The sequence below is a fragment of the Solanum pennellii genome, chromosome 2 (assembly GCF_001406875.1).
Source record: "Solanum pennellii chromosome 2, SPENNV200".
In the NCBI taxonomy this organism is placed as follows: Eukaryota; Viridiplantae; Streptophyta; class Magnoliopsida; order Solanales; family Solanaceae; genus Solanum; species Solanum pennellii.
In genome coordinates this window covers 7,993,762-8,021,417 of record NC_028638.1, presented here as the reverse complement: position 1 = coordinate 8,021,417, position 27,656 = coordinate 7,993,762, and the positions used below count along the sequence as shown (strand labels likewise).

The 27,656-nt window shown below is 35.0% G+C and overlaps 1 protein-coding gene across 6 annotated transcripts; it reads left to right on the top strand.

The window, feature by feature from the left end:
- Positions 1–1,100: 1,100 nt before the first annotated feature.
- LOC107011417 lies at positions 1,101–25,609 on the top strand. Of its 6 annotated transcripts, none has more exons than XM_015210915.2 (25): positions 1,101–1,226; positions 1,840–2,450; positions 2,529–2,653; positions 2,755–2,849; positions 2,959–3,180; positions 3,727–3,826; positions 9,268–9,319; positions 11,718–11,783; positions 12,361–12,515; positions 12,921–12,991; positions 13,088–13,282; positions 13,364–13,402; positions 13,817–13,924; positions 18,039–18,128; positions 18,294–18,369; positions 19,498–19,594; positions 19,682–19,751; positions 20,344–20,520; positions 20,616–20,738; positions 22,667–22,750; positions 23,549–23,733; positions 23,943–24,081; positions 24,163–24,222; positions 24,772–24,855; positions 25,122–25,609. In XM_015210915.2, exons 2-25 carry the CDS (start codon positions 1,867–1,869, stop codon positions 25,227–25,229), a joined length of 3,105 nt encoding a protein of 1,034 aa, XP_015066401.1. In that variant the 5' UTR covers positions 1,101–1,226; positions 1,840–1,866; the 3' UTR covers positions 25,230–25,609. The 6 variants fall into 6 exon arrangements, with proteins under 6 accessions (XP_015066401.1, XP_015066403.1, XP_015066405.1 ...); XM_015210917.2 differs by having other exon boundaries at positions 3,739–3,826; positions 25,122–25,580; XM_015210914.2 differs by having other exon boundaries at positions 1,132–1,395.
- Positions 25,610–27,656: the final 2,047 nt, after the last annotated feature.

Sequence of the window (27,656 nt, the reverse complement as noted above, 5' to 3'; positions counted from 1 at the left end):
CCCCCACCCCCAGCACCCCCAATATATTTTTTAAAGTTGTTTTTAAAAGATATTTCTAATTTCAATTTTTAATTTTTTTACCCCAACTACCATCCCCCCCCATCAACCCTGTACCAGCCACACACCCTTCAAAAAAAGAATTTAAGTTTATTTTTAAAATATATTTTCAACTTCAAAAGTTTATTTTTTTCACCCGAATCCTCGAGACACCCCCCTCCAAAAAAAATAAAATAACATATTTTCAGTTTTAATTATTATTCTCTACTCTAGTATAAATAAAAGATATTTCTGAAAAATCATGTCTCGTTAATAAATTAAACACTAAAAATCTAGTCTGAAATCTGTTTTCTACTATCCAACCAAACAAGAGAAAATAAGTCAAAAATCTATTTATTTTTCAGAAAAATATTTTCTAGGAAAACATTTTCTTTCATACCAAATACACCCATAGAGTGTAATTTTTCGACAATGGGGTTTTGGTGAATCCCCTGAGCTCCATGTGGGTCCGCCCATGAGAAGGATGAAGAAACGAATGAGAGGAAGACAAAGAAGTGAGGCTGCCAGAACGACCGATTCCCCCCTTTTAGTTAAAATTAAGATTTTACCATTTAGTCTTTTACCCTTTAAACCTTCTTTTAATACAATAGATCAAAGTATCAACTTAAAAAACTGAGGGCAACCCCCACACATTCCTAATAAATCCTTAATCCTTAATTACATAGTTGCGATCTACACTCAATTAAATACTTGAGTCTGTACAATCTAATTTTCAAAACTCTTTTTATAAGTGGGTGATATTGAATTTTTGGCGCTATTTGTCCCATGAACAGAATTTAAGTTTAATAAGTTTCATCCAGGGAATAATAACACTTTCTAGTTTTATTAAAAATTAAAGACTATAATCTTTTAATTAAAGCTTATTAAGCTTTGTATAATTTTTTCCATCCCTTATTAATTAAAAAATAAATAACCCTAGGTATTTTTAAAATGTTAAAATAAAATAAAATAAAATGCTTTAAAAAAATTTAATTTTTAAATACAAAATATAAAATAAGTTCCTAAATTTTCACTTCTATAACTTGTAAAAACTTAGGCTTTGGGTTATATAATTTGAGAAGAGGCTCTAAACGTGCGGATGCTTGTTTTTATAGAGTTTTGGTGTTTCTCAACACAAAATCGGAGCAGTCACAGTTGCTCCTTCCTAGGTTACCTCTTAAGCATAAACGGTAATCTCTCTCCTTCTGTCACCTTCCCCTTTTCAAGCAAAGGTCATCCCTATTTCTCTTTACCTCACCTACAAATTACTTTTTCTCTTCTATGGCCACTGCTTTCTGAGTTTACATTATTATCAAGATTATACTCCCCAAAAAAAAAAAAAAAACAAAAAAACACAAGGTCTGTTCTTTGTTTCAGTCGCTTTATTTTGCATTGCAAAGAGATATTAATGAAAAAGATTGAATTTTTATGTTAAAAAATGAATCTTTTTGATTGATTTTGTTGGTTTCTTGGATCCCCCCATTTACTCAACAATAATAGATAATTGAAATTGCTTTATTGTATTGTCTTTGTGAATTACTCGTCTTGTGAGTCTTATTTGCCTATTTCATCTTGTGGGTGACATTCTTTTTTCTTGCTGCTGCTCTCTTGTGTCCATCTATTAAGAATTTGATTACTTTTTACTTGTTTATTTCATAGAATATGAAAATTTGCAAGGTTCAGAAAAGAATATTTATGATTTCTTTTGCAGATGAAAGCAGTATGAAGCTATTTTCATAGCATGTTTGCATTTTGATTTTAGATAATTGTGGACTAATCCTGTAAACATTTGCTTTATATTAGGTATTATTATACCTTTAATAAGTTGCAATGTATGTGAGGAGAATAAGAAGCAACAACCAAAGATGGAATCTTGTATTTCAGCGTTTTAACCATTATGTTAGTTCTGGCTACAGAACTTTCTCCCCTACACAATCTTCAATCGTTACACAGATACCTTTAGACTGCAACTCTCTAGGCAGTGTGATAGGAAGAGCTTTGTTAGATACATCCAAGTCAATACATACTGCTTCTCAACGGGGGAATATAAGGTTGTTGAGGAGTTCACCTGCTAGTTGGAGGTGGACACATTTAAGGTATTTTAGCTCTAAAGGTGATGGTAGGGATGCAAGTGAGGATAAACATGTACACACGAGAGACGGTACGAGCTCTGATAAGGGAACAGTTCGGAAGGAAAAAAGTGGTCAAGATGTGAAACATTGTGATGCACATACTCAGCTTGGTGAGCAAGAGCAGAAGGAGTGGCTCCGGAATGAAAAGCTGTCTATAGAGAGTAAGAAGAAAGAATCACCTTTCCTGAGTAGACGGGAAAGATTTAAAAATGAATTCTTACGGAGGGTTGTTCCATGGGAGAAAATAGCTCTATCATGGGATACATTTCCTTATTATATCCAGTGAGTTCCTGACTTTCAGATCAATTTTCTTTTGCTGCAAGTTGCAATTTGGATTAATTTTTGTCAACAACCTTGCAGTGATCATACAAAAAATGTTTTAATGGAGTGTGTTGCTTCCCATTTAACGCACAAGAAGGTTACTGTGGCTTATGGTGGCCGCTTGAGTTCTTCAAGTGGGAGAATCATGCTTCAGAGTATACCAGGTAGAGTTTTCTAGACTGGTATGAGATGCCCGTCTGTAATAAAGTGTACCTTTTTGTTATTGCTTGAAAAGAAAAACATTGAATTCTTGATGATGTTGCAGGGACTGAGCTTTATCGAGAAAGACTAGTTCGGACCCTTGCTCGAGATTTAGAAGTACCATTACTGGTGCTTGATAGCAGCATTCTAGCTCCATATGTAAGCTATTTATATATATTTTTTGTTGTTGTATCCTTCTAACAAAACTAATTCTACTTACAACGAGAGGCTTTTATTCAAATATATTCCTAAAGTTACATGTGCACAGGACTTTGGTGAAGATTGCTCATCTGAAAGTGAATCAGATGTAGAATCAGGTGAAGAGTGTACTTCTGATTCTGAAATAGAAGATGCAAATGATGCAAGTAACGAGGAAGAATGGACAAGCAGCGCTGAGACAAAGTCAGAAGCTAGTGAGGAAGACGATGTTGAGGCATCAGTGGAAGCCTTAGAAAAACTTATTCCATTCAACCTTGAAGACTTTGAGAAGGTAAAATCCGAAAGATTCCTAAATTATATCTAGCAAGAAGAAGACACAGAATTCCGGAAATGGGTGAAAATAATGCAGTCAACATCTTTGGTAAAAAGAAAAAGAATCTCTGTTTAACATGTGTTAGCTGTAAATAATTTGAAATCTGGTACTTTGTTGCTGTAAACTGTGTAATGGATACAAACATATGAAATATGAGAACTTGGTAATTCAGTTGGTTGAGGAGTAGGAATATTAGGCCAAAATGTATAAATAAGATGATCCATGAAAAGGAATATGATATATTTCCTTGAATACTCTTCGCTAGAGTCACCAATAGGTGGGAGTTCGGAGTAGGTTAGAGAATTGGATTTAAAGTGTAATATCTTCTTTTCTTTGTTTCCAATGAATATCTTGTAGCTTTTTTTGCGAGTCATATGTGATATGCTCTGGTTGAGATTACATCCATGTTTTTAGATTGTTACCAATTTCTACAATATGTCGGTGTTAGAGATCCATGAGTAGGGATGTTCTATGGATTTCTCTTGGCTTTTATTTTAAACACAGCATGGATTGCAGAGAGTTTCCGGAGAACTCGAAAGTTCTTCAGAATCAACCCAGGATGCTGTTGATCAATCAGAGAAAGCTCAACGACCCTTCAAAAAAGGTATGAAGTGCTATGTTGCTGAAGAATTCCTCTTAGGTTGTGCTAACATGTTTTTTTTGTTTGGCTTATTGCTTTCATGAAACGGACCTCTTACAATATTTCAATTCTCTTTGACCTCGCATATAGCTTTTCTTGCAAAAAATTCATTGCTTCTTCTATTAGCATATTCATTATGCTACTTAAACAACACCTATGAGAATTGGTCAAGTGGATCTAGAATGGTTCATATCTGTCATAGTCTATTTTGGTAGATTCTAGAAGATAGTGATTAAAAGATTTGTATATACTTGTGGCATAAAAAAGTCTTAATTCATTCTTTTTCTTTCCTAACGAGGTCTCGCAGCCAGCTTGCATGCACTTTGACTATTCCACCTCGTTCTGCTACCTCTTAGCAGTAGCAATACATGGATTGGGTAACTCTGCCTACCACGACTTAGATAAATGAAAAAAAATACCTAGCTTTTTTGTATTCGGTGGTATTTGAACCTTGGTCTTTAATAGTTTCTCTCACTTCATTGAGTGCCATGCCACATCGTTGGGTGCAAATTTTTTAAATCATCTTCTCGTCAGTTTTCAAGGAATGACTTAAGAAGTTTATCTTCCAGCCATTTCATCCCATTGCCCTAATTATCAGTTTAAAAGGCGATGCCTCGTTGCCTTTTACTGGTGAGGTGTGGCAAGTTTAGAAAGGAAACGAAAGGCGAGGTGGCGACGCGGCAAGGCCAGGCGACAAGGCATCACCTTTTTATTTGTTTTTAGAAAGATCTAATTTAATAATTAAAAGGCAATATTAGGGTTTATTTGGTGTTTTTGCAAACCTAGGACTTCTCTATCAAGGTAGTGGTAAGGTTTGCGTGCACTTGATCCTCCCTAGACCCTACTTGTGGGACTATACTGAGTATGTTGTTGTTGGTTGATCAGAGAATCCCATTCTTGTAATGGTGGGGTGGATGTCGGTATTCGGTGGGATGGGCAGTATGCAAAAGCTGGTTAAGATACCTCTACCGTGTTTATATATTTTAGAAGCGAAGTGAACTAATTAGTTCCTTTAGACGGGTAAATTGAAAAATAGTATTGATTAGGATGGAAAGAACAAACCTCGTCACTGGAGAGGTAATAAATTGCTTGATTAGATTAGTTGAAGTGATGTTAGTCTTATCAATTTTTTTTGTGATTTGGGTTGTTAAGGCCAATCCATCTAATGTAACAATAGGCCTCCCATATGAATATAACAATATAATAATATATCTCCCATTTTAACAAAAGAAAAGGTAAGATCACCCAAATAAACAATGAATATGTGGTGGTACTGATTTGGAGATGCAACAATCTTGATTTTTGAGAGGTATGTGAGGCGGGAGAACATTCTCTTAGAGTCTAGCCAGGAAACATAATCATGAAAAAATGTGGGGATGATTTGGACGAATAACTTTTCTATCCAGATTTCTCTCACTAAAAAACACTCCTCGTCCTTCACTTGCTCTCTTCTTGTTCTTCTCTCCTTGAAACACCTTAACACTCTCAGGCCTCCTTTGTTTTCATTAAGATTAGATGTCTAAATCTGAATGCACATCTCAATATTAAGATGTGCATAAAGATTTATAGGTCGAAACTGAATATACATCTGAATAATAAAATGCTACATCAAGATTTGAATACTAAGGGGTCGTTTGGTTTGAATTCAAGTTATAATGGGATAAATTATGATGAGATTAGTTATGATGGGATTAATTATGATTGGATAAGTTATGGTGGGATTATTTATGATGGGATAAGTTATAATGAGATTATTTTTATTGAGTGTTTGGTTTGTTGTATTCAAAATAATAAATTTTAAGAGTAATTTATTTGTTTACAGAAATGCCCTTCATGAATGTAAAAAGTGATGTAACAAAAGGGTTGAAAGAGACATTTTTGTCATTTACTAATTTTATCTGGTACTATACCACCCAAGGGGAGGGATAACTTATCTTAGTATTAATTATTAATCCCGAGATAAGTTATCCCAAACTTTCCAACCAAACAACAACTTAAGTGGTACTATAATTTAATCCCAGGACTATTTGGTATTATCCTTCACACAAAACGACTCCTGATAGTTAAGAGTTAAAGACGGTTTGTTTTCTCAACATCTGAATAAATAAATTGTGTCTCCGTTTAAAATAATAAATATAAAATTCAAATGAAATACTAAATTGATCTAATATTATATGTAAAAATATTTTTAAATTTTTATATGGCAGTTGTGGTGGTGATGACAAATGATAGTGATTGTGTGTGTCGATTTCAGATGGATGTTGGCTGATGATGGTGGTTGTAGATAGTATCTTATGGTATAGTGTTTGACAGGAGTGATTAATCAGGGTTGTTGGTGGCGGCTGATAATTAGTAGCGGAATGATAGTAAATAGCGATGGTGAATGGTGATGAATCTTTAGTAATTAGTGGATGTAATAATGGTCGGTGGTGATGATTGCAAATGATGTCTAAGGGGATGATAATTGATTTTGGTTATTGGCAGTAAAATTGGTTGTGGTTGGCTGAGGATGGTGGTTGTGGATGGTAGGTGGTCGTGATTACGGTTGTAGTAGTTGTGGGTAATGGGTGAGAATAGTTGGATTAGCGGCGAACTGTCATCTTTGTTGAAATTTTTTAATAGAAATCTTAATGATATTAAGACTTTGTTGTAGATCATTCATACCTATTTAGACTCATTAAGTGGTTATAAAATAAGAAAAACAAACACGCCTAAAGATTAAGATCCTAATGATAAAACTTCAGACCTTGAAAACCAACAAACTTAATGACTAAGATCTGAGTGATTATGATAGCAAACAAATGAGGCCTCAAACTTCCCTCTCTGCTACTTCCCAAAGGGTGGTTCAACCCTTTTCATGTGACCATTGGTTCAGAAACACCTCTTCTTGACCCTAAGCTAATTACATTCTTTGGTAGTTTCAACCTTCTTTCTTTCTTTGCATATCAGCCCGAGCTTCTGTGCTATTTCCATGATGGAGGGAATCAGAATTTACTTCAATGCAGGCTTCAAATTTTTTGACATTACTTGATGGACAGTAGGTAGAGACACTTGGAATGAATGGGTGGAGAGAAGCCTTAATATGATGGGAAGATCAACCATGAGTATGAAGATCATGAGATGGATCTGCACTATACTTAAAAGAAGCATTCAAAGATGAGAAAACTATAATCAGGAGGTTGAATAATAAGGAGAAACTCCCAGAGTTTTTCTGCACAAGGAAAGCGAATGAGCATGATAGATATATGAGCATTCTCTCGCTATATGCTTTGGAAAGATCAGTTATTGTTATCTCTGAGTCAGCCTAAATGCAGGGTGGAAAAGAGATAGCATTTAAGATAGATAGGTTCTAGCATTTAAGATAGATAGGTTCTTTCCAGTGTTATCTAAAGCGAAAGCGCAAAAAAGCTCTAAGGTTCGTGGGGGCTTTAAGCGCAAAGCGCAAATAAAACGTGGGCTTTAATGAAAAAAGGCGCAAAGGGAGAATATAATACAAATATATATGTTTAGTCCAAGACTAATAATTATAAACATGAATGCCACATTTTTGACCAAAGAAATTGAAAAAAATAAATAATATAATGAAATAACAATTGTTTAGTGTCACTTCTTCATAAGAGGCTCATTGGCAAGGAAAAGTTTGTCTTAGAACCTTGATGACGACACTGAAGCGCTCATAAAGCGAGGCGAAGCGCTCAACATGTTTTGAGCCTCGCTTCAGGGTTTAAGCGCGCCTTTGATAACACTGGTTCTTTCAGTGCTCCAACCTTAAGATGCCGGCAGATTCCAAGATCAATTAAGGAAGACCTCTCCTATATGCTTTGGAAAGATCAGTTATTATTATCCCTGAGACATCCTAAATGCAGGGTGGAAAAGGGTGGAAAGAGATAGAATTTAAGATAGATAGGTTCTTTCAGTGCTCCAATCTTAAGATGCCGGCAGAATCCAAGATCAATTAAGGAAGACCTCTCTTGTGCTAAAGTAGGTGGTGAGAGTTAATGGCACTCAAATACCCTTTGAGACTCAACAGTTACCTCTTCCAAAGGAGACATTAGTAGCATGATATCCCCTGTAGTAAAAAGAACTGGCTTGTTCAAGAGGTACATTGTTACATCATTTATTGAGGTGAGAAACAGAGAGCCCCTCACTGTTAGACATCATGAGATGGACCGCGATAACGTGGAAAGCAGTATTTGGGATTAAACATTTATGATATGGCTAACATGATGATTCTTTTCGAATTTCCGAATAGAAATATGGCAGAACAAATCATTTTGGGAGTGGAAATGGAAGAAGACTGAAGTTAGTCTCCACTGTTGGAACCCAGTTATTGGATGTGTATTAGCTACACAAAAATCCAACACCACTTGGTTTCGAGCTTTGGGGGTGCCGTTATGACTCTGGTCTCAACTTACCTTCAAAGAGATCAGGAATCTGTGAGGAGGCTGGGTTTCAACTGATCAAGAGACAGATTTGAAGAAACATTTGAAATGGGCAACAATCTAGATTATTGGGGATGGTTGCAATTGCCCTATAATGAGGTTTTTATTGAAAAAGACGGAATTAAATTCTTCATATTCCCATTTGGGTGGAAAAAAGTGTTCGATTTCAGGAGCGCAGCAGAGAGGAGGGCAACAGTGAAAGATCCTTTAGACCCTTTGGAGCTCCATGTCACTCTCACTCTTGTACCTTCTAAAACATTGTTATTAGTAGTAGCAAGAGATCAGTAGTTTGTGGTAGTGACAGTTATTATTATGTTGGTTCTGGATATATTCATGTTATTTGCCCCCTTTCCATTAACAGGATGATTGCACTTTTAGTCCTTCCGTTATTGATAAGTTCTGAATTTGCTCCTTGCAATATCTGGCTAAATACATTTAACATTCAATTAACTAAGATGTGTAATTTTGGCCTCTTTATAGGAAATATGTTATGTTACTATTTCTAGAATTATCTTTTCCTCAGATGTGGAGTAGCAATACAAATTTGACATAACACATCGTTAAGCAAATGGGTTAGCACATTTAATCAAAAAGTAGAGGGTTTAGCACTTGATACTTCGTTATGTTTCTGAAGATCACATTAATAGGGATCAAAAGTGCACATATTAATTCGTTATGTGTTTGATCAGTAATCACAAGGATGAAAATCAGAATTTGTCAATATTTTAGGCCTTTAGGAACTGGGAGCAGAAATTTCCAATAGTAACTCAATTGGAAGATGATTGATGATCATTAAAGAATCATTTGGGAGCTTCAGTGCAATATATTTGAGTTTGACACTTGAAATAGCAAAACAATATTCAATTTGGATAACTGCAAAATTTACCATCTTTTGAGGAGTATTTGTTTTTACTTTGACATGGTAGTTTCCGTCGTTGTATTTACATTTTAATTTACATACAGGAGATCGAGTTAAATATACTGGACCTTCTGGTGTTGTGAAAGCCGATAACAGGTTAGTTTCTTACGTGGCACATCTCTCAAGTATTTGGCTATTTGTTTTCTTAGACATCTTAAACAATCAAATCTTGCTGCTTCAAGAGTCGTAAATTAGCTGGTTTACTAGAGTGGGTTAATCTTCCTTCCCAATTTTCTTAGCCAGTTCATCCATATTTTCAATATTCCTATTGCATCGCCTTGTGCTTTACTGCTTCCCTCCAACTTCTCTTACAGGCTTACAGGCCTTTATGAATTAAACCATTTTCAAGAGAGATAATGCAGAAGTCACTGTAATACCTCCATTGGGTAGTTAGGAACTGTTGCATAACCGATTAGGCTTTGAGCTCCCTGCTCTGTGAACTGATTAAGCTTTTAAAGGAGCAACCAATAACCCAATAAGCTGACTTGGCTGGTAGGTGACCTCCGACTGCAAAAAGTAGCATTAGATCAGTTCTGTGTGGATTCACTGTCCATTATCTTAAATAAAATTAAGAATTTATTGTCATGTCGTATCTTAGACCAGGACATTGATAATTAAACCTTGAGAACATATAGTTTTCTAGGAAGAATCTGAATTCCCTGTTTTCTGAATTTTGTATAAGACTACTAAACAATCATTCTTTTCGTGTGACTATTAGTTCTCTAGTAATAAACTAAGTGGGCTTAATCTTTTGGTCAAGCATTGGTTGATCTCAAAACAAGTTCTTGATAAGCTACTTGTATCGTTATAAAATATATTTCCTGGCTTCTACTTAAGCTATTCTGACCATTATAAAGATATAAACCTGGCTTATACTTGGAAGTTACCCACAACTGCCCCATCAGATCTTGGCTGTGCCTGACTTGGGGAATGTAACAACTAGACTTCATTAAAAAAGAATGTTACAAGCGTTGCTCACATGTGCTACATTGTATAATTCTTAAGAACTCCCTTGATTCTTGAATACACCACCACAATGGGCTTTTTGATATAAGAATAAGAGAGGTAGAATCTGCTTTTAAGTTTTACCAAATCAGAAAAATTGACCAACCTATGATCTATGTATTGGGTATATTTGTTAGTTAACCTCCTGATCCAGAAGACTGCTATGTTGTTCGGCTGAATGGTACCTTTGTTAAAAAAATCCATGTAGTCATATAGAAAGAGGTAAAGCGTAGTGATTTGTACTATTGGAGAAGTTTCGGTAGCTGACAGGAAATAGCAGATAGGTGCAAGCAAGTGTAATAATTCACAAGGCATTCCACAAATTAATATTTGGCTGTAGAAGGATCAAATTGTGCCAATCCTTGCTTTTCTTCTGTTACTTTGACAGTGGCTGCATCAGTTTCTTCCACTTGAATTATCAATGTACCTTTTTATTTCTCATCAAAACTGCTTCTGGAAATCCTAGCTGTTCTTAGGATCAGATGCGGGCAAGATTTTTGTTAATTGCTGAGATGTTCAATCGACACCCTGAAAGATGATTCATCCAAAAGACAGTGAAGAGCATGAGGAGGAAATCCCTCAATGTAGAACAATGAAAGTAAAAGGTCTAAACAAAAAATTTGTGAAGATCTTTTTTAGGTCTCTAAACACTATTCCTGAAACACTCCTTCTGCCTATTCATGGTTTCACCCTTTAAACTACCGTTTCCGAAACTGAGACGGAATGCAATCTTATATATATCTTGTTTCACAGTGTTATATATGGAGGAATCCATTGTTAATAAGATGAAATCAGCTTTCTTTTGTTCCAACATGTGTTGTAGTGCTTAATAATGTCCTGCATAAAATTGATTTGACAACAAATATACTGGGAGGTTCATTATTGATAACAGGAACAGATTATTTTGAAGTCAGTTCATTCTCGATCACAGGAGCCGATTATTTTGAAGTATCTGTCATACTTTGTGCTTCACACTTCAGATGCCCTGTATATACTAGTGACGCTTGACACACAAATATTGGAATGGATAAATGTGGTGATTGTTTGGTGAACTGATATCATAGCAAAGCTAAAACAGTATAAAGTAGATTGTCGCATATTGATGGAAATTGTTGGAGTTGGGTAACATTAAATGGGATGTCTGAATTTCTTTGAATTTTATGGATTTGCTATTGTAGGAAACTGACAAGAGAGGAAAAAGGAAAGTGACGGATTTAGGAGGTGCATCATGTTTAAAGCTTAGGAGTTAGAAAGCAGACTTTACTCATTTCATTTTCTTTACTGTACTTAAAACAATTTTGGGTGTCTTATCTCTTTATATAAGAAATTGTTCGCAGAAAGTCATGCAGCTTTATTTTTTTCTTCCTGTCCATGCTTTGCTTGCGAATAGAGCTGAGAGTTTTTTCGTAGACCGGAGGTCTTAGCATTAGCATAACCCATGTGAACTTTGGATTAAGCGGCATTTAGTAATTGACTCCAATTCTCACAGGATTTTATTGGGGAAGATACCTACTTCTGGTGGTCCAACGAATGCTTACACTGTTATTCATGGAAGGTGGGTTGGTAAGTCGTCACAAGTGCTATAGAGAAAATTTTCTCCATTTGGTGCTTGGACGCATGATTGTATCTTTGACGTTCTTTCTCACTGGAAAGATGTAATATATTTTGGATGGTGGTGGGGCTTTTTTGCTCATCAACCACCAGGATTCCTTCTGGCTTCTTTCGTAATGTTCTTTGATGTTCATAGTGATATAGTGCAATGTTCTTGTGCTAGTGCAAGCCTTCGGTTTTATATCTAAGATATGAGAGAAGTATGAAGGTGCTGCAGTTGGTCTGGGTATCTGCAGTGACTTGAGTTTTGTTACTGCTTTTAATCATTGTTGTCGCCATCATTGTCAATGTCCTCATCATTTTTGTTATTTGTTTGTTATTCTCAATGTTATGGCCAATATCAATGTACCTGGTTCTTTAAAGAGGTTTAAGGCCCTTTTAATTAATTTTGAACCATCTATATAGTAGTTAGGTATTTTACAAATGTATCTGCCTTAAAGTTATTCAAGTAAAGAGTTGCTTAAATGTCATGTTTAACAGAGGCATGCATGTAAGTTGTTACATCCGATATGCTTTTGCAGGTCCATGTCCAGTGGTCAACGTGGTGAGATATATGAGGTGAATGGTGAACAGGTTGCTGTAATTTTTGATGTTAGTGAAAAGCAAACCATGGAAGAAGAGAAAGACGAGAAACCCAAAGCACAGGATGTAAAACCATCAATATACTGGATTCCTGGTGTGTATTATTCATCTGGATTTGTATTATTCCTCTGGATTTCAGTAAAATTGGTGATAAAGTCCTATTCTTACTCAACTAAAAAAAGAAGATACTTGGTTTTGGTATAACTCGTCAGCTGCTAATTGTTACTTCACATTGGATGATCTAAAAACTTTCTGTCTTAATAGAGGAGAGACAATTGGCATATTAATATTGGTGGAGGTGACTTTTATTTGACTTGTCAACCTTTTTTTTTTCTTTTGCGAATAGGCTATTCAACATGAAATTTATTTGTCATAAAGAGAGTATATATTTTCAATTTCCAAGTTTCAACACTTGGTCTGTAGATTGAGTAGGTACAGTGGTATTTTTATATCTGAACATTTATGCATATTTTTTTTTTACCGTCTACTCTGCTTACAGCCAACGAGATTGAGCATGATCTTGATGCTCAGGCTGAAGACTGCTACATTGCCATGGAGGTGCTATGTGAGGTATGGTGCTTTAATTGATCAATAGTCTTTATGTTCTTTTACCACACTGATTTTAAATTCGAGTTTTTCTTATTGAGACCATTCTATTTTGTGCAGGTTTTGAAGTCTGCACAGCCTATTATTGTGTACTTTCCGGATTCTTCATTATGGCTGTCTAGAGCTGTTTCCAAGGCAAATAGAAAAGAATTTGTGCACAAGGTGCAAGCAATGTTTGACCAATTATCAGGACCTATTGTCTTGATCTGTGGTCGAAACAAAGTTGAAACAGGGTCAAAAGAAAAAGAGAAATTTGTAAGTCCAGAAATTGACCTGTCTTATTCCTAGACTCTTTTCAGTTATTTTGCAGTTTAACTTCTTTTTATCTGTCAACAGACCATGATTCTTCCCAATTTGGGCCGCCTTGCGAAGTTGGTAATCCTCGTGATCTTTAGTCTAATTATGTCCTTTTGAACTTTTTGAGGTCCTACTATTTGTTTTCTGTTGTGTGATGGGTACTTTATGAGAAACCATTGTGGTGTCTGAATAATGGATTTAGCTGCTTCTGAGTTGGGTACTGAATGATGGCCTTCCTATAATAGATGAAGTTTCAGTGACTAAGTGCTGAATTCAATTTTATTTATGTATTGCTGACTAGTTGGATGTGCTGTAAACTCATATCCTAGTTTGTACTTGATATCTCATTTCAAGTGTGCACTGGCTTTATAGGAGGCGTTATCTCTGGTTAACTTGTAAATTGGGGATTTGAATATTCACCTGAATTAGTTTTTTGTTGGTGTATTTAATATTTTATGCACTATTTTTTTTTTCAATATTTTGTTTTTTCAGCCTCTTTCTCTGAAAAGACTTACGGAGGGATTAAGAGCAACTAAACGTTCTGTAGACGACGATATACATAAGCTCTTTTCTAACGTAATGAGTATTCATCCGCCAAAGGTTAGTTTTTTTGTGCTTATTGCAGTACTTAGATTTTTATAGTAATTTGTGATGTATCAGCTGATGCTTTAGCTATAGGTGGCATGGCATAGTACGGTTTGGTATTTAAAAGTTTTGATACTGTAATTTTGGTATTTGGTTCTAAAAAATTTATACCATTACAATACCAATTTGATTCGGTATGGTTCGGTATATTAAAGTTCGGTTTCGGTATTCTATGGTATGGTAATTCGGTAACCATACTTTCTTCAACTTCGACTGATATATATTCGTATAATAATAGAGTATTATGACTCAACAACTAAAATAGGTCTTAATTGTATCATACTAACACATTACACATGTAGAAATATAAATTCAAAATAAAGTCCAAACAACTCCTTTTGTTAATCAGTTACATTTTAATCAAAATAGAGTAGTCAAAGTTTCAACTTCTGAACATTTAGTTTATATTAATATTAAGTTGCATATTTGTTTGTATTTTTATAATATATATTTGATATTTATGTAACTATATACTTCGGTATGATATTCAGTATTTCGGTATTTTATTTTTCAATACCAAGTACCAAAAAAATATATATATCATATACCACACCAAATATCATACCATGTCCATATCTTTAGGGGGTTTTGGAAAATTATATTATTTTTACATGGTTAAAATAATTTTTTAGGTATATATAGTAGATGTCAGACCCCCTTTGGCTACTTCGTGTTTCTATTTCTTCAGATTTTGAACCACCTTATCGAAAATTCTGGTTCCGCCACGGACCATGTCCACCCCTAGCTGGAGCCAATAGGAGAGGAGATGTGTTTAGAAACCGCATCTGCCTTCTCCTATTTTGTACTCACTTTGTGCCTCTTAATCTTAGTAGAATTATAACCAGATTTTTTTGAAATGTCGCTAGTTCATCCAATGATTTTGTTATCTTTTTATGTGTAATATGGAAGCAATGTTTTTACACAATTTGTAAATTTCCCCAAATGTGATCCACATATCCAGGAGCCAAGTGCCTAACTATGTTTGTGTTTTAGACAAATAACAGTTGTATTCAGTAAAATCTTAGCTTATTGCCAATTCTTAAACCCTTGCCTAGAACCCTATACAATTATATATTGCCAATTCAATATACTAAGGGGTCTTTTGGTAGGGTGGATAAGAATAACTAATGCTGAGATTTTTCTTATGTAGTGTTTATTTTGGTGTATTGAAAATAACATACTTCGCATAATTTTCTTAGAAATATTTGTTTACAAAAATACACTCCATAAATATGGTGGAGAACATGTGGAAAAGGGTTTGAGGGATATTTGGGTCTTTAACCATGCTAATGCATGCATTAGAACCCATTGCATTACTAATTCATAGAAATCCATGATATTAGTAATGCTTACCTCAATACAAAAGAGTGTATTAGTAATGTGCATTAGTTATACATAGGCGGAAAAAGTATACCAAAACAAGGTATTAGTAATACACAAAGCAAATGCACGCATTATTTTTATCCTAATTTTCTGGATAGAACTGCTTGTGCCTTCAAAATGTCTACAATTCCTTTCTTTCCACACTGTCCACCATGTGCAAGCGGGATGATCTTCCACCAGTCCTGCAGTGCCAAAGTAGAACTAGGTATTACCCAAGTTATTCCTAAAATACAAAGAACACGTGCCACATATTTATAGTTGTCCAGCAGTGTAGGAATAGTGTTCATTATTTTCACCCTTATATTCACACAAAAGACATCTTGAACAAATCTGAAGACCTCCTTTGTAGCTTATCTTTAGTTAGACAAGCTTTCCTAATCACCAACCAGAATAAGAATGACTCCTTCATAGGGATATTGATTTTCGGACTTGTTTCCAAGGCCAAATTTTCCTTTACAGGACCTCTTTGATTCATCTGCCAATACACTTATTATAAAGGTCTCTTTTACTGTTTAGTTTTCACCTGAGTCTGTCTGTAAAATTCGTGCATCCGTCAAAAGTTCCCAATATCTGAAGCAGTGTGACGATACTCTCTACCTCCCAGTCATTAAGAGCTCTTCTGATGATTATATTCCACCCTTATTGACTCCACATTTGGTTGATCATTCATGTTGTTGACTGTTTTTCTGTGTATAGGTTTCATTTTTACGCAAGCCAAAGGTTTGCCAATATTTCAAATTATAAAAAGGTTCCCTAAGAGACATGTATTCTGTCTTTGGTTGATGTTTAACAATAAGACAAAAGGGAAGACACTGAAACAGGATATATACCCCAAACCTGGAGTCTGGAAAAGAATTCGCTTCTTAATTGTGTGAGATTTCCCATATTTAATTTCTTTTCCTATACATCCAGCTAAGTAGCATACCCTTAAAATCACCCATTCTATCTAGAAAATTCGAAACAACTCCACAATCTGTTGGCAAACAGTGCAAAAGCAAATGCATTATGTTCTCTAACTTCTGAGATGTTATGGGTTTGTGGCGTGTTACCAGAAACAGTGCTTATACTTTTTTCATAATTATGTATTGTTATTCCATACTTTACCGCTGCTAATTTACTTGTTCTTATCAATCAAAGATCTTCTTTTACTTTTGAAACTGTGTTTAAGCATAATGAAGCATTAAGCCATGAAAGATGGAATAATTTAGTCACTTGAAGTTGGTTTTTATGGCAATATTAATGATTTTTAGTTTGGACAAAGCCATTTCTATTCCAGTGAAATTGAGTTATCTCTTTGAGGTATACATCTTTCGCATTGTTTTTAACTAAAACAAAATGGTGCATGATATCATTTCATTTTGTTCCTTCAATCAATCATGTTATTTTTGTAATATTTGTGGCGTTGGAGTTGGCATCGATTATCCCCAAAAATTTGATGGTTTAGATCTCAATCTTCAACTCCTTTCTCTTTCTCTTTCTGTTTCAATGATGGTGATTAAGTCTGGGAAATACCTCAAAATATATTATCTGTACCTGCTTGTTGCATGAAGATGCTACGCCCCTGATGGTTAGTGGTAGGATTTTTTTCTGTACAAACGTCTGTTTGAAGTTGTACAGTTAACTGAACTTGGCGGATCACTAAAAATGGAATAAAGATTTTCGATTATTAGCCAGCTCATTCCAATTAGTAGAGGGTATAATAGTGGATTACCATTATTATATCTGCCTGTGTCTTCCCTTCTAGAAATTCGTGTAGTCTGTATCGTAAAAATCTAGCAAATAAAACTCCAATTGAGGAAGTGATCTTTCTTTTTTCTTCTCTTCTTATATGTATGTAGTGGAGAGAAACAATCAGTTGTATAACTAGAATTATGAAGTTACAAAATGATCAGGCATAGACAAAATTTAGGACCTTGCATTGATGAATGATTACCTAGCCCATCATGAATTAGTTTCTGGAGTTTCTGGTCTTTAAACTATCCCCACATCTCCTGTATCTTTCGGTCACCCATGCAGATGCATGGCCAGCATGCATGCAGTGACTCTATAAATAGCACTTTTTTAGCTCTGAAAATGGTAAAATAATTAGGCATAGTTGACTTTATGACCTCACCGTGAATTTATTTGGAGTTCTTCTTTAAACTATCCCTACTCCATCTCTATCTCTCGGTTGCTCGGTCTCTCATGCTGACCATGCGTTAATGATCCGTGTATACCTTTTTTTGTTTTATCTGAAAATGGTAAGATATGTGTGAGAGTGTGTGTGTCCGTGCATGTTTAGGTGAAGACTCAAGTTACGTAGGGACTTTCCAACTGACCATGTCAGGAACTGTACCGTACTCCCTGTAGCTCTTCTTTCTTTAATCCTGCAAGGTGGATAGAGAAGAGAGATATTGTGGCTTCCACTTCCTTACTCTTAGTGTGAGCGGAATACACACCAACACTTAGTGCTTCAATACGCCTGACATGTGGGACACTAATAGGTTAAAACATATGAATTTCTTTGTCACAACACTTACATTTTTTGATGAAGATTGTCTCAACTTCTTGATGAAGGTTGTCACAACACTTTCTTTTGTGCTATTGTTCGTAGTTCTTTGAAGTTATTCCGTTCGTGCATTTATCTTCTTAAGCATTGTTTTCCGTTTGGTGGTTTCTCATCCCACTGTTGTTTTACTGTTTGCAGGAGGAAGATCTTCTTAAGACATTTAATAAACAGATTGAAGAAGACAGGAGAATTGTAATAGCTCGTAGTAACCTAAATGAATTATACAAGGTATGGACAAATATATGTGAACTGGGATGTATTTTATTCTATTTGGGATCTTCTAGCCAATGGTTCGGTACCTCTATGTGCTCATTTAGTCGCACGTTTAATTGTCTCTGTATTGTTGGTTCCCTTTGTCTGCTGGAGTTATCACATCTTTTATCTATATTTCAGGTTCTGGAAGAGCACGAACTTTCATGCACTGATTTATTGCATGTAAATACTGATGATGTGATTCTGACCAAGCAGAGTAAGTGTTTGTGTGAAATCATGATATATTGTTCTTTAATTCTTTTGATGGATAAAATCAGAAAAGATTGTTCCGCTCACTTGGTCATAGATATACTTATATTTGAATTCAACTTTTGTGCCTTTCTCCAGTTTTATTCGAGGGAAATATGGGCTTTAGATAATATTGAGATTATACTATGGTTTCTTTATGTTATCGCTAATATAATACTCCCTCCATCTAGAAAAGAGTGACTGTCCAAAGCACTGGGTGAAACTATCTAAACTAAATAGAACTAGGATATCGATTCCTCTAATTTTGCAAATATGTTATAATCAGTATTAAGAACCACTGTGATGCAAAGTGACGCAAGCCATGTGCTTCAGAGAAGTGTGTGTTTCAAATGACGATGTGCAAAGTGATCCTGATGAGTGGTTTGCCTTTTGAATCTCAAATTTGAGGAGTTGCATTAATATCATATTGTATATATTAGTTTAAATTTGATCACGATAGTACTAAGGGCCTGTATGGATGGACTTGTAAAAAGTTACTTATAACTCAAAAGTTAAAAGTCACAAGTAGATGGTACCCTACTCTTAACTTCTGACTTATTTTAAAACTTTTTTGGCCTAAAAGTCGGTGCTTAAAAGCTCTTTATAACCTTTTCAAACACCAAAACTAAAAAACTACTTAAAAGTCAAAAGCACCTAAAAGTATGTTAATGCAAACGGGCACTAAATCCACATACGTTTGGTAGTTTTTAAATTCATGAATTCTGTTTTCAAGTGAGTGTGCACTTGAATTCTCTCTTTTCGCGCCAAGGCTCATTAATCCTGTCACTTTTTCTGCTTTTCACTATTAAATTTACTTTTAAGAGTACTGTAAAGCTCAATTTTTATAATTGAAGATATTTAATAAATGCTTGAATCAGAACAAAAATATTTAAGAAATGACTGAAAAAATTATCGTAATAGAAAAAAGTGTGATTCCCCCAAATAGTAATAGTGTCAAATGAAATGGGGCTGTCTAGGAAGGACCCTGCATCAAAATAAAGAATACTGTTAGGTTCTATGGAAGGTAATGCTTAATTTCATAAATTTTAAAGGAAAGCTTAATTGTGTTGATCTTTGGTTTCTCTTACATCTTCAGAAGCTGAGAAAGTTATTGGCTGGGCCAAAAATCATTACTTGTACACATGTGTCCATCCATCTATTAAAGGGGATAGATTGTATCTGCCTCGTGAAAGGTAAATCTATTTTTACTTTTCTGGACGTGTACAACGTCTTTTGATTGCACAAGCTTGAAGCTCATTTCTGCTGTTTATCATGCGAAGCGTTGAAACTGCAATTTTGAGGATGAAGGAGCAAGAAACAATGTCAAAAAAGCCTTCTCAGAATCTTAAGGTATTATCTCCTGATTTGTTGCGCTATAAAATAGGCATAATAGATTGGGACCCCCCTGAACTTGATGAATTTTGTTCGGTGCTCACCTAAACTTCACGTTGGCCTAATTATCCCTGAACAAGACATTTCAGTATCCTTCCCTATACAAACTCAACCCATGGAAGTATGACACACGCACTGCCACAATTTTTTTGTCCTCGTAGCATTTTTAGAATAAATTTTTTTGTTCTTACCTTTTTAATCCACCAAATTATTTATCATCCTTTTCGGGCCAAATCTGTAAAAAACTTGGAACGGCGTTATCTTGTCTACAACATCTTGGCTAATGATAATGGTTCAAGTTGTTTTTAAATAATTGGCCAGAAAGAGAAATAAAACAAAGTAAAAACATCAGCGTGTATGGGTTGAGACTATCAAATTGTCAATTTCAGGGGTAGTTTGGCCAAGGTAAAGTTCGGGTGTGCACTAAATAAAAGTCAAATTTGGGGGGTTTGGGGGTGGGGGGTGGGGGGAGTTTTGATAAATTCTGCCTGTAAAATAATATGTTCAGGGATCTAGTTTTTATTACCATGGATCACTTTCAAATTTGTAGAATCTTGCCAAGGATGAGTATGAGAACAACTTTGTGTCAGCAGTCGTTCCACAAGGTGAAATCGGAGTCAAATTTGATGATATCGGTGCTCTTGAGGAAGTAAAGAAGGCATTGAATGAACTTGTAATCCTACCAATGCGGAGACCAGAGCTTTTCTCCCATGGAAATCTGTTGCGGGTATTTTATTCTTCATGCTAGCAACCCCTCTTAAAAAATAAAAATAGGACGTTTTATGTACTGTTTAGTTATTTTAAAATCTTTTTCTTAATCAGCCTTGCAAGGGGATTTTACTCTTTGGGCCTCCTGGAACTGGAAAAACTCTTGTTGCTAAGGCTCTTGCAACGGAAGCTGGGGCTAATTTCATCAGTATTACTGGTTCAACCCTTACATCAAAGGTAAGTTGAAAAAGGACTTGTCTTGTTTTCAGAACATTAGATTTTTCTGGGAAATCTCCTGTTAGGTACTTTGTCTTGTGATTTTTGTTATCAATTATCAACAGAAAAGATTAAATTTTTATTTAGATTAGAGCATAACACTGATGTGAACGTATTCTTATACTAAAAAGAAAAAAGGTTTTTTCTCAAATATATATAGCCAACACAATACATTGCGCACCCACATAGCCAACTTTTTCCGCAAAAATGTTTATACACCTAGTGAACAATATTGTGAGTAATATTGGAGAAAAATATTGTTGAATTGTGTATCTTCAGTATATTACACAATACACAGAGAACCTACTTATTGACACTATAATACAATCCTTTACCAAGTAGGATACTATTCCTATTCCTATTCTAACACTCCCCTTAAGCTGGTGCATACAAATTATTTGTACCTAGCTTGTTACCGATGTAATTAATACGAGGGCCTGTGAAAGACTTGGTGAAGATATCGGTAAGTTGATTACTTGACTTCACAAATTATGCAACAATATCTCTTGAGAGTATCTTTTCTTTGACAAAGTGACAATCAACAATGTTCTTAGTCCTTTCATGTAATATTGGATTTGATGCATATGATAGACCACTTGAGTATCTTACACAAGTTCCATCTCACCGATTTCTCCAAATTTTAGTTCTCTTAGCAACTGTTTGATCCACACTAGCTCACAAATTATTACATCTATTGTTCGATATTCTGCTTCTGCACTATATCGAGCAACCACAATTTTTACTCTCCTATGACGCTAAATTACCTCATACTAAAACACAATATACAGATGTAGAATGTCGATAAAAGGGTGATCCTGCCCAATCAATGTTTGTATATCCACGGATATGTGCATGGCCTTGATCCTCAAAGAGTAGTTCTTTAGCTGACTTTATGTATTGCGGAACAATTGCATCCGAATAATTATCACAAGGAAAGTCATAAACTGACTTACAACACTCACAGGAAAAGAGTTATCAGGTTTAGTCATTGTGAGATAATTCAAATTTCCAACTAGCCGTCTACCTTTCAGGATTATTGAGTGCCTCCCCCCCCCCCTGTCTTAGAAGGAGTTCAATATTCGAACCTGCATGAGTGTCAATGGGTCTACCTGCCACCATTCTTGTCTCTTAAAGAATGTCTGAGGCATACTTGTGCTGAGAAATAAAAATACATGATCTAGACTGTGTAACATCAATACCTGGAAAATATTTCAATCTGCTGAGGTCTAGTCTTGAAATGCTGAAATAGATGTTGCATTCAAATTAGTAATATCATCTTGATCATTGCCGGTGATAATGATATCATCAACGTAAACAATCAAATAAATACACAGATTTCGTGCAGAATGCTGATAAAATAGAAAGTAATCAGCTCAACTATGAGTGATGCAAACTCCTGAATTATTGTGCTTAACTTCCCATACCAAGCTTGAGGAGACCGTGTCAGACCATAGAGTGACCCCTATGCAATCAACATACATGGCTGCCAGATTCACCCTCGCAACAAAAACAGGTGGTTGCTCCATAGAGAACATTGTTTCAAAATGTTTAGTGGTAACATTGTTTGTGGTTACAATTAGTCTTAGTTAGCAATTTTTAGGATATAAATGTATATTGTGACTGGAACTCTGTTTCAAGCATGATAAATCAGAAAATTCTTGTTACCTATCAAAACAAAATGAAAAAATATTCATGTTGTCAATCTAGCCAACCCAAACTCGTTTGGGACTGAGGCATTTTTATTGTTGTCAATCTACTTCTTCCTCTCAAGGGTGTGTCTTGGGTCTCTTTTTTATGTTGCTTATGGTCATTTTTTCTGAAAGCCTGATTGCTTCCTCTAAAACTTTATTGAACTACTTTTGTATTTTACCTAATTTCTCCTTTTGCAGTGGTTTGGAGATGCTGAAAAGCTTACCAAGGCACTCTTCTCATTTGCCAGTAAGCTGTCTCCTGTAATAATTTTTGTTGATGAGGTAAAACTCCTATTTCACGTGATGCCACTTGTTCTCATTATGCTTAAACATCATTTTCATAAACAGGATGTTCGTCTCATATTCTTAACAGAATCCTAGTATGCTTGATCCTGATTTGTTCCATGTGTCAGCATTAAATTACTGATGTATTTTGAACTCTCAAGAATTGTACGCTGACTGCCTCTAATTATGGAACAATGGACTCACATTTGATTATTTATAGTGGAAAAACTACATAAGGGTCTAATGGTGAATATTTCTTATGTGAGACCAGTTGTATCAATATAATCATTACTTGGTCAGCTTTGGTGTTGTTCATTCTATAAAGCAACTGTCTAAAAGTTTCAGTGCTGTTCAACCATTGTACAGCTCAGACCAAAATGGTTTGGCACAAACTGCTCAGTTCACCTGTGACGACAGAAATTCAGAAACCGCTTCTGCTGGTTTGGCACACTGTTGCCCCTTAAAATTAAGATTCTTTCTCTGTTAGGTCTGGATCTCTTATGCCAGAGTCGCTTTTTTAGTCAAAATCAAAGCTTCTACTAGAAGGTTTGCAGCAGAAAGAATGATTGGCTTTGTGCTTGGATGTGATGAAACATTTCTAATCATATAACACTCTTTAAATACAAGATATTTGTAATCTAAACAATGCAAGTACATGGTGAAATTCTTTAATCTTTGCATAGCATTAATGCTTGGCTGAAGCACATAGTCGACATGTTTTTTCCTCTCTTAAAACTGGATCATACTTCTAGATGTGTTTTCTTCATCTGTTATTATTGTGTTGGATCAAAACAGGTTGATAGCTTACTTGGTGCTCGTGGTGGTTCATTTGAGCACGAGGCAACTAGAAGGATGCGGAATGAGTTTATGGCTGCATGGGATGGTTTGAGATCAAAGGAGAACCAGAAGATCCTTATACTTGGTGCAACAAATCGTCCCTTTGATCTTGATGATGCTGTTATTCGCCGTTTACCTAGGAGGTATCTTTTTGTTATATTTACAAATGGTAACTCAAACTTCCTAGCCACAAATTCATATTGCTTCCTCATTAATCTGGTGCTTCACTAATACCAGATGCATCTAGTATGGATATCTTTCCAAGAATGGACTCATGTCAAATTTGAACAGGATAAAACCATAGATAGGCTTTAGACGTAAAGCTGCTGGTAATTATGGGGTTATATTTCAGGATATATGTTGACCTACCAGATGCAGCAAATCGCTTAAAGATACTAAAAATAATTCTTGCTCGGGAAAATTTGGAGTCGGAATTCCCCTATGAGAATCTTGCAAATGCAACTGATGGTTATTCTGGCAGTGATTTGAAGGTAATAGATTATCATGTCAAACTATTATATGCGGTTGTGTCTTGTTCATTACCAATTTTTTTGCTCTGGCATCATCTACAGAACCTGTGCATTGCGGCAGCTTATAGACCTGTTCAAGAGATACTAGAAGAAGAGAAGGAGGTAAGTCCAATCTGTAATTGGTGATAATATCTAGCACTTTTTCAAGGGCTGTTTATTCTTTGTCAGGGCAAAGTGAGCCCGTGATGCTGCATGAAAGTTACTGTAGTTATGGTTGGTCTTAAATTTGGTGTTAATTGTTTCATCCTCTTCGAACCTTCAATTTGATCTATCATAGTGGTGTCGGAAAGTTCCCTCAAAATCTTTGCCTGTATAACAGTGAATATTTTGCTCAACTTTGGCAATTAAATCATGACATGTGTTGAACACTATTATGTCCTTTTTCTAAACCACATATATTAGGAGCCTATTCCTGCAGGTGCAGTGTTCTCATCCTGCATGGACCTGAATAAATAATGGATGACCAAGTCTGGCCAGCATATTTTTGGTGGCCATTCCACATGGCCTTTTTATTCTCCTTTATTGTCAAAAAAATTTCTTTTCCTAAATGAAACTTCTCCACGGAGATATATTATGTCATTTACTTTTTTAATCAATAATGAGAAATTGTTGTCATGCTTCTTCTAATTCCTTCCCTATTTCTTTTCTCAGCCTGAATCACTGGGAAGTAGAAAAGATGGAATTCCAGTGTTAAGACCTCTCACTGTAGACGATTTCATTCAGTCAAAAGCGAAGGTAAATGATCTTAACTGGGAATTCTAACTGAAGGGCCAGATATTAAATTTGTAATGATAGATTTCAATACGTTCCTCTATAAAGTAGGAAGAAAGTGTCAATATTTTGTGCAAAGATATGGCTCATATAACTTGGTGCAAGCATTGTATCTGCTGATCTTTTACATTACCTCTCTTGTTTCCATCATGGATTTTAACAGTTGGTTGGTAGCGTGGCGATAAGTTCATGAAGGTTTTCTAAAACTGTTTCATGTTCACAATACTCAGGTGGGGCCATCAGTTGCATATGATGCTGCAAGCATGAATGAGCTGAGAAAATGGAATGACCAATATGGCGAAGGTGGAAGTAGGAGAAAGTCTCCATTTGGCTTTTGAGTCCAATATTAACAGGCGAAGGAGGTAGTAAGCGAGTCCACCATTTGGCTTGCGACTCTAAATTAACAGAGTACGTTGTTGTTAGAATAGGAATGTATAATTTTTTCTTGGAAGCTTTATATATTTTTTTTCAACCCCAAATGTTCCAATGAGTGGCTTAACTTGTTAAGGTTTGTTAAGTAATCAAGTAACAAAGCAGGCAGAGATAGGTTTAGGAAGAGAGCTATAGAAGAAACAGGCTTTACAATGCCAATGTGTACTAATATAAAGTTCAATTTTGTAGTTCCTTGCTCTGTTACAGAAAAAAAAAATGAAATGTCGAACATCAAAAATAATTTTTTTCTGCTGTAATTTAATGAAACCTTGATTTCTATTTGTTAGATGAAGCTGTGGAGCTTAGAAAAGCAAAATTTTTTTAAGTGTAATTTAAATGTTTGAATGTAACGCCATACATCATAATATAGACTGGCAAATCACCAAAGGGAATGGTGTATATGTGAAATAATATGGTAACATGGTGAATAAATTGTATGAGAAGTAGGGTTAGAAGTCTCGTTAGTCTTCTGTACACTTGAAAAGGCTTACAATATTTCCTCTTTGGAAATTTGGCAGGACACATCAATTTAAAATCTGTATTTTGGTCACCCAATTTAAGAGTAAACATTAAATCCTTGTGAATTTGGTAGCAAATCTTATTTAAGTATCATCCCAAGGGGTGATGTGGCAGAGTGAGTGCATCCATTCTCTTAAAAACGCGTTGAAATTTAAAAAAAGGCTTAAGTCATACAAAGCTCCATAAACTTGTTCACATATTTCATTTAGACACCTGATTTCAACTGTATACCTATTGAACACTTATATTTTAAGAGATTTGTACCTATTAAACATTTTGTGCTGACATGGCAACATGTGTGTAGTACACGCATGAAAAGAGCGTGAAAAGACATCATTTAACCAAAAAAAATTCTTTTTAAAAATTAAAAATAAAAATTAGCATCTCTTTATCTTCTTTGACTCAACCACCATTGCAACCACCTTCTCACCATCGCAATCACCGGTGTCCCACCATTAAATGTCATTTCCATTTTTTCTCGAGCTACAATCATTCTTCTTTCTCTATTCCACCTTGTTTTTAATTAAATATGTATCACCATATCCACAGTTCTCTTTTTCTTTCTTTTTCCGGTCATCTTCTTCCCCTTTTTTTAGGATCATCATCTTCTTTCTCCTTTTTTACCATCCATCGAACATCACCTCTTTTTCCTCCAAATTTATCATCGTCAATATCTTTTTTTCTTTTTAGCCTTTCAAACAATCAATCACAACTTTTAATTTGTTCAAACACTGCCACCACTCATTTTTTTCTTTATGCCAAATCAACTCAAACATGAATCGAATCTAAGCTTAAAAATAAATAAAAATTAATTAGATAAAAAGAAGTAGAAAAACTTAGGTGATTTAAGTTTTTTTTTTTTAAAAAAAAAGGCCTAAGTCATACACTTACTTAAAAAAAAAGATTTTTTTAAAAATAATCAAAGTAGCATCTCCTATTCTTCTTTGACTGAACTCAGCCACCATTGCCACTAACTTTTCGCCATCGTCATTCTTTCTCCGATCATCTTCTTCCCCTTTAATTTTTAAGCCATCGTTTTCTTTCCCTTCTTTCACCATCCACCACCGACAACATCAATATCTAAATTTATTATCGTAAAAAATTGAATCAAATTGCATTTTGATGATCCATTCTTTTCAACTGATCTGAAATTATTTTTTCAAAATCGTTAAAAAATTTAAATTCTTTAGAACTCACAACATAGAAGAAAAAAGTATCAACAAATTTAAATTGATGTTTAAGAAAGTAGTAAAATTGGAAAAAAATATCAATTATAATGTTGAATAAGATTCAAGGAGATGGGTGGGAAAAAATTCATATTATTTAAAATTGAAAGGAAAAAAAATCAAAGTAAAAATAATTATCGGAATGTGCTTTGATTTTGCCTCTTCTGATAAAGAAAATGGGGAACGGGCATGGGGTTGGTGGGTTGTTTTCTGGGAAGAAAAAGAAAGGGAAAGAAATATTTTGTTTTTTTTTAAAAAAAAAAATTATTTTTATTGAAAAAATAGTTTTTGTTTATTTTATTTTTTAATTTATGTTTAACTGTTTTTAAATGGACCCAAATGCCACATGTCTCTTTTTGATTAGCTATTATGCCACGTCAGCCGCGAGTGTATAACACACAATCTTTACTTTTAGTTGATTGTCAAAATATGTTCAATCGGTATTTCTTTTAACTAATAAAAGTGTTCAATAGGAACAAGCTTAAGGTAAGGTGTCTAAATGAAATATGCGGATAACTTTAAGTGGCTAGAGATGACTTTAGCATTTAAAAAAAAGGAAGGAAGAAGATGAAGTTTTTTTTTTGGGGG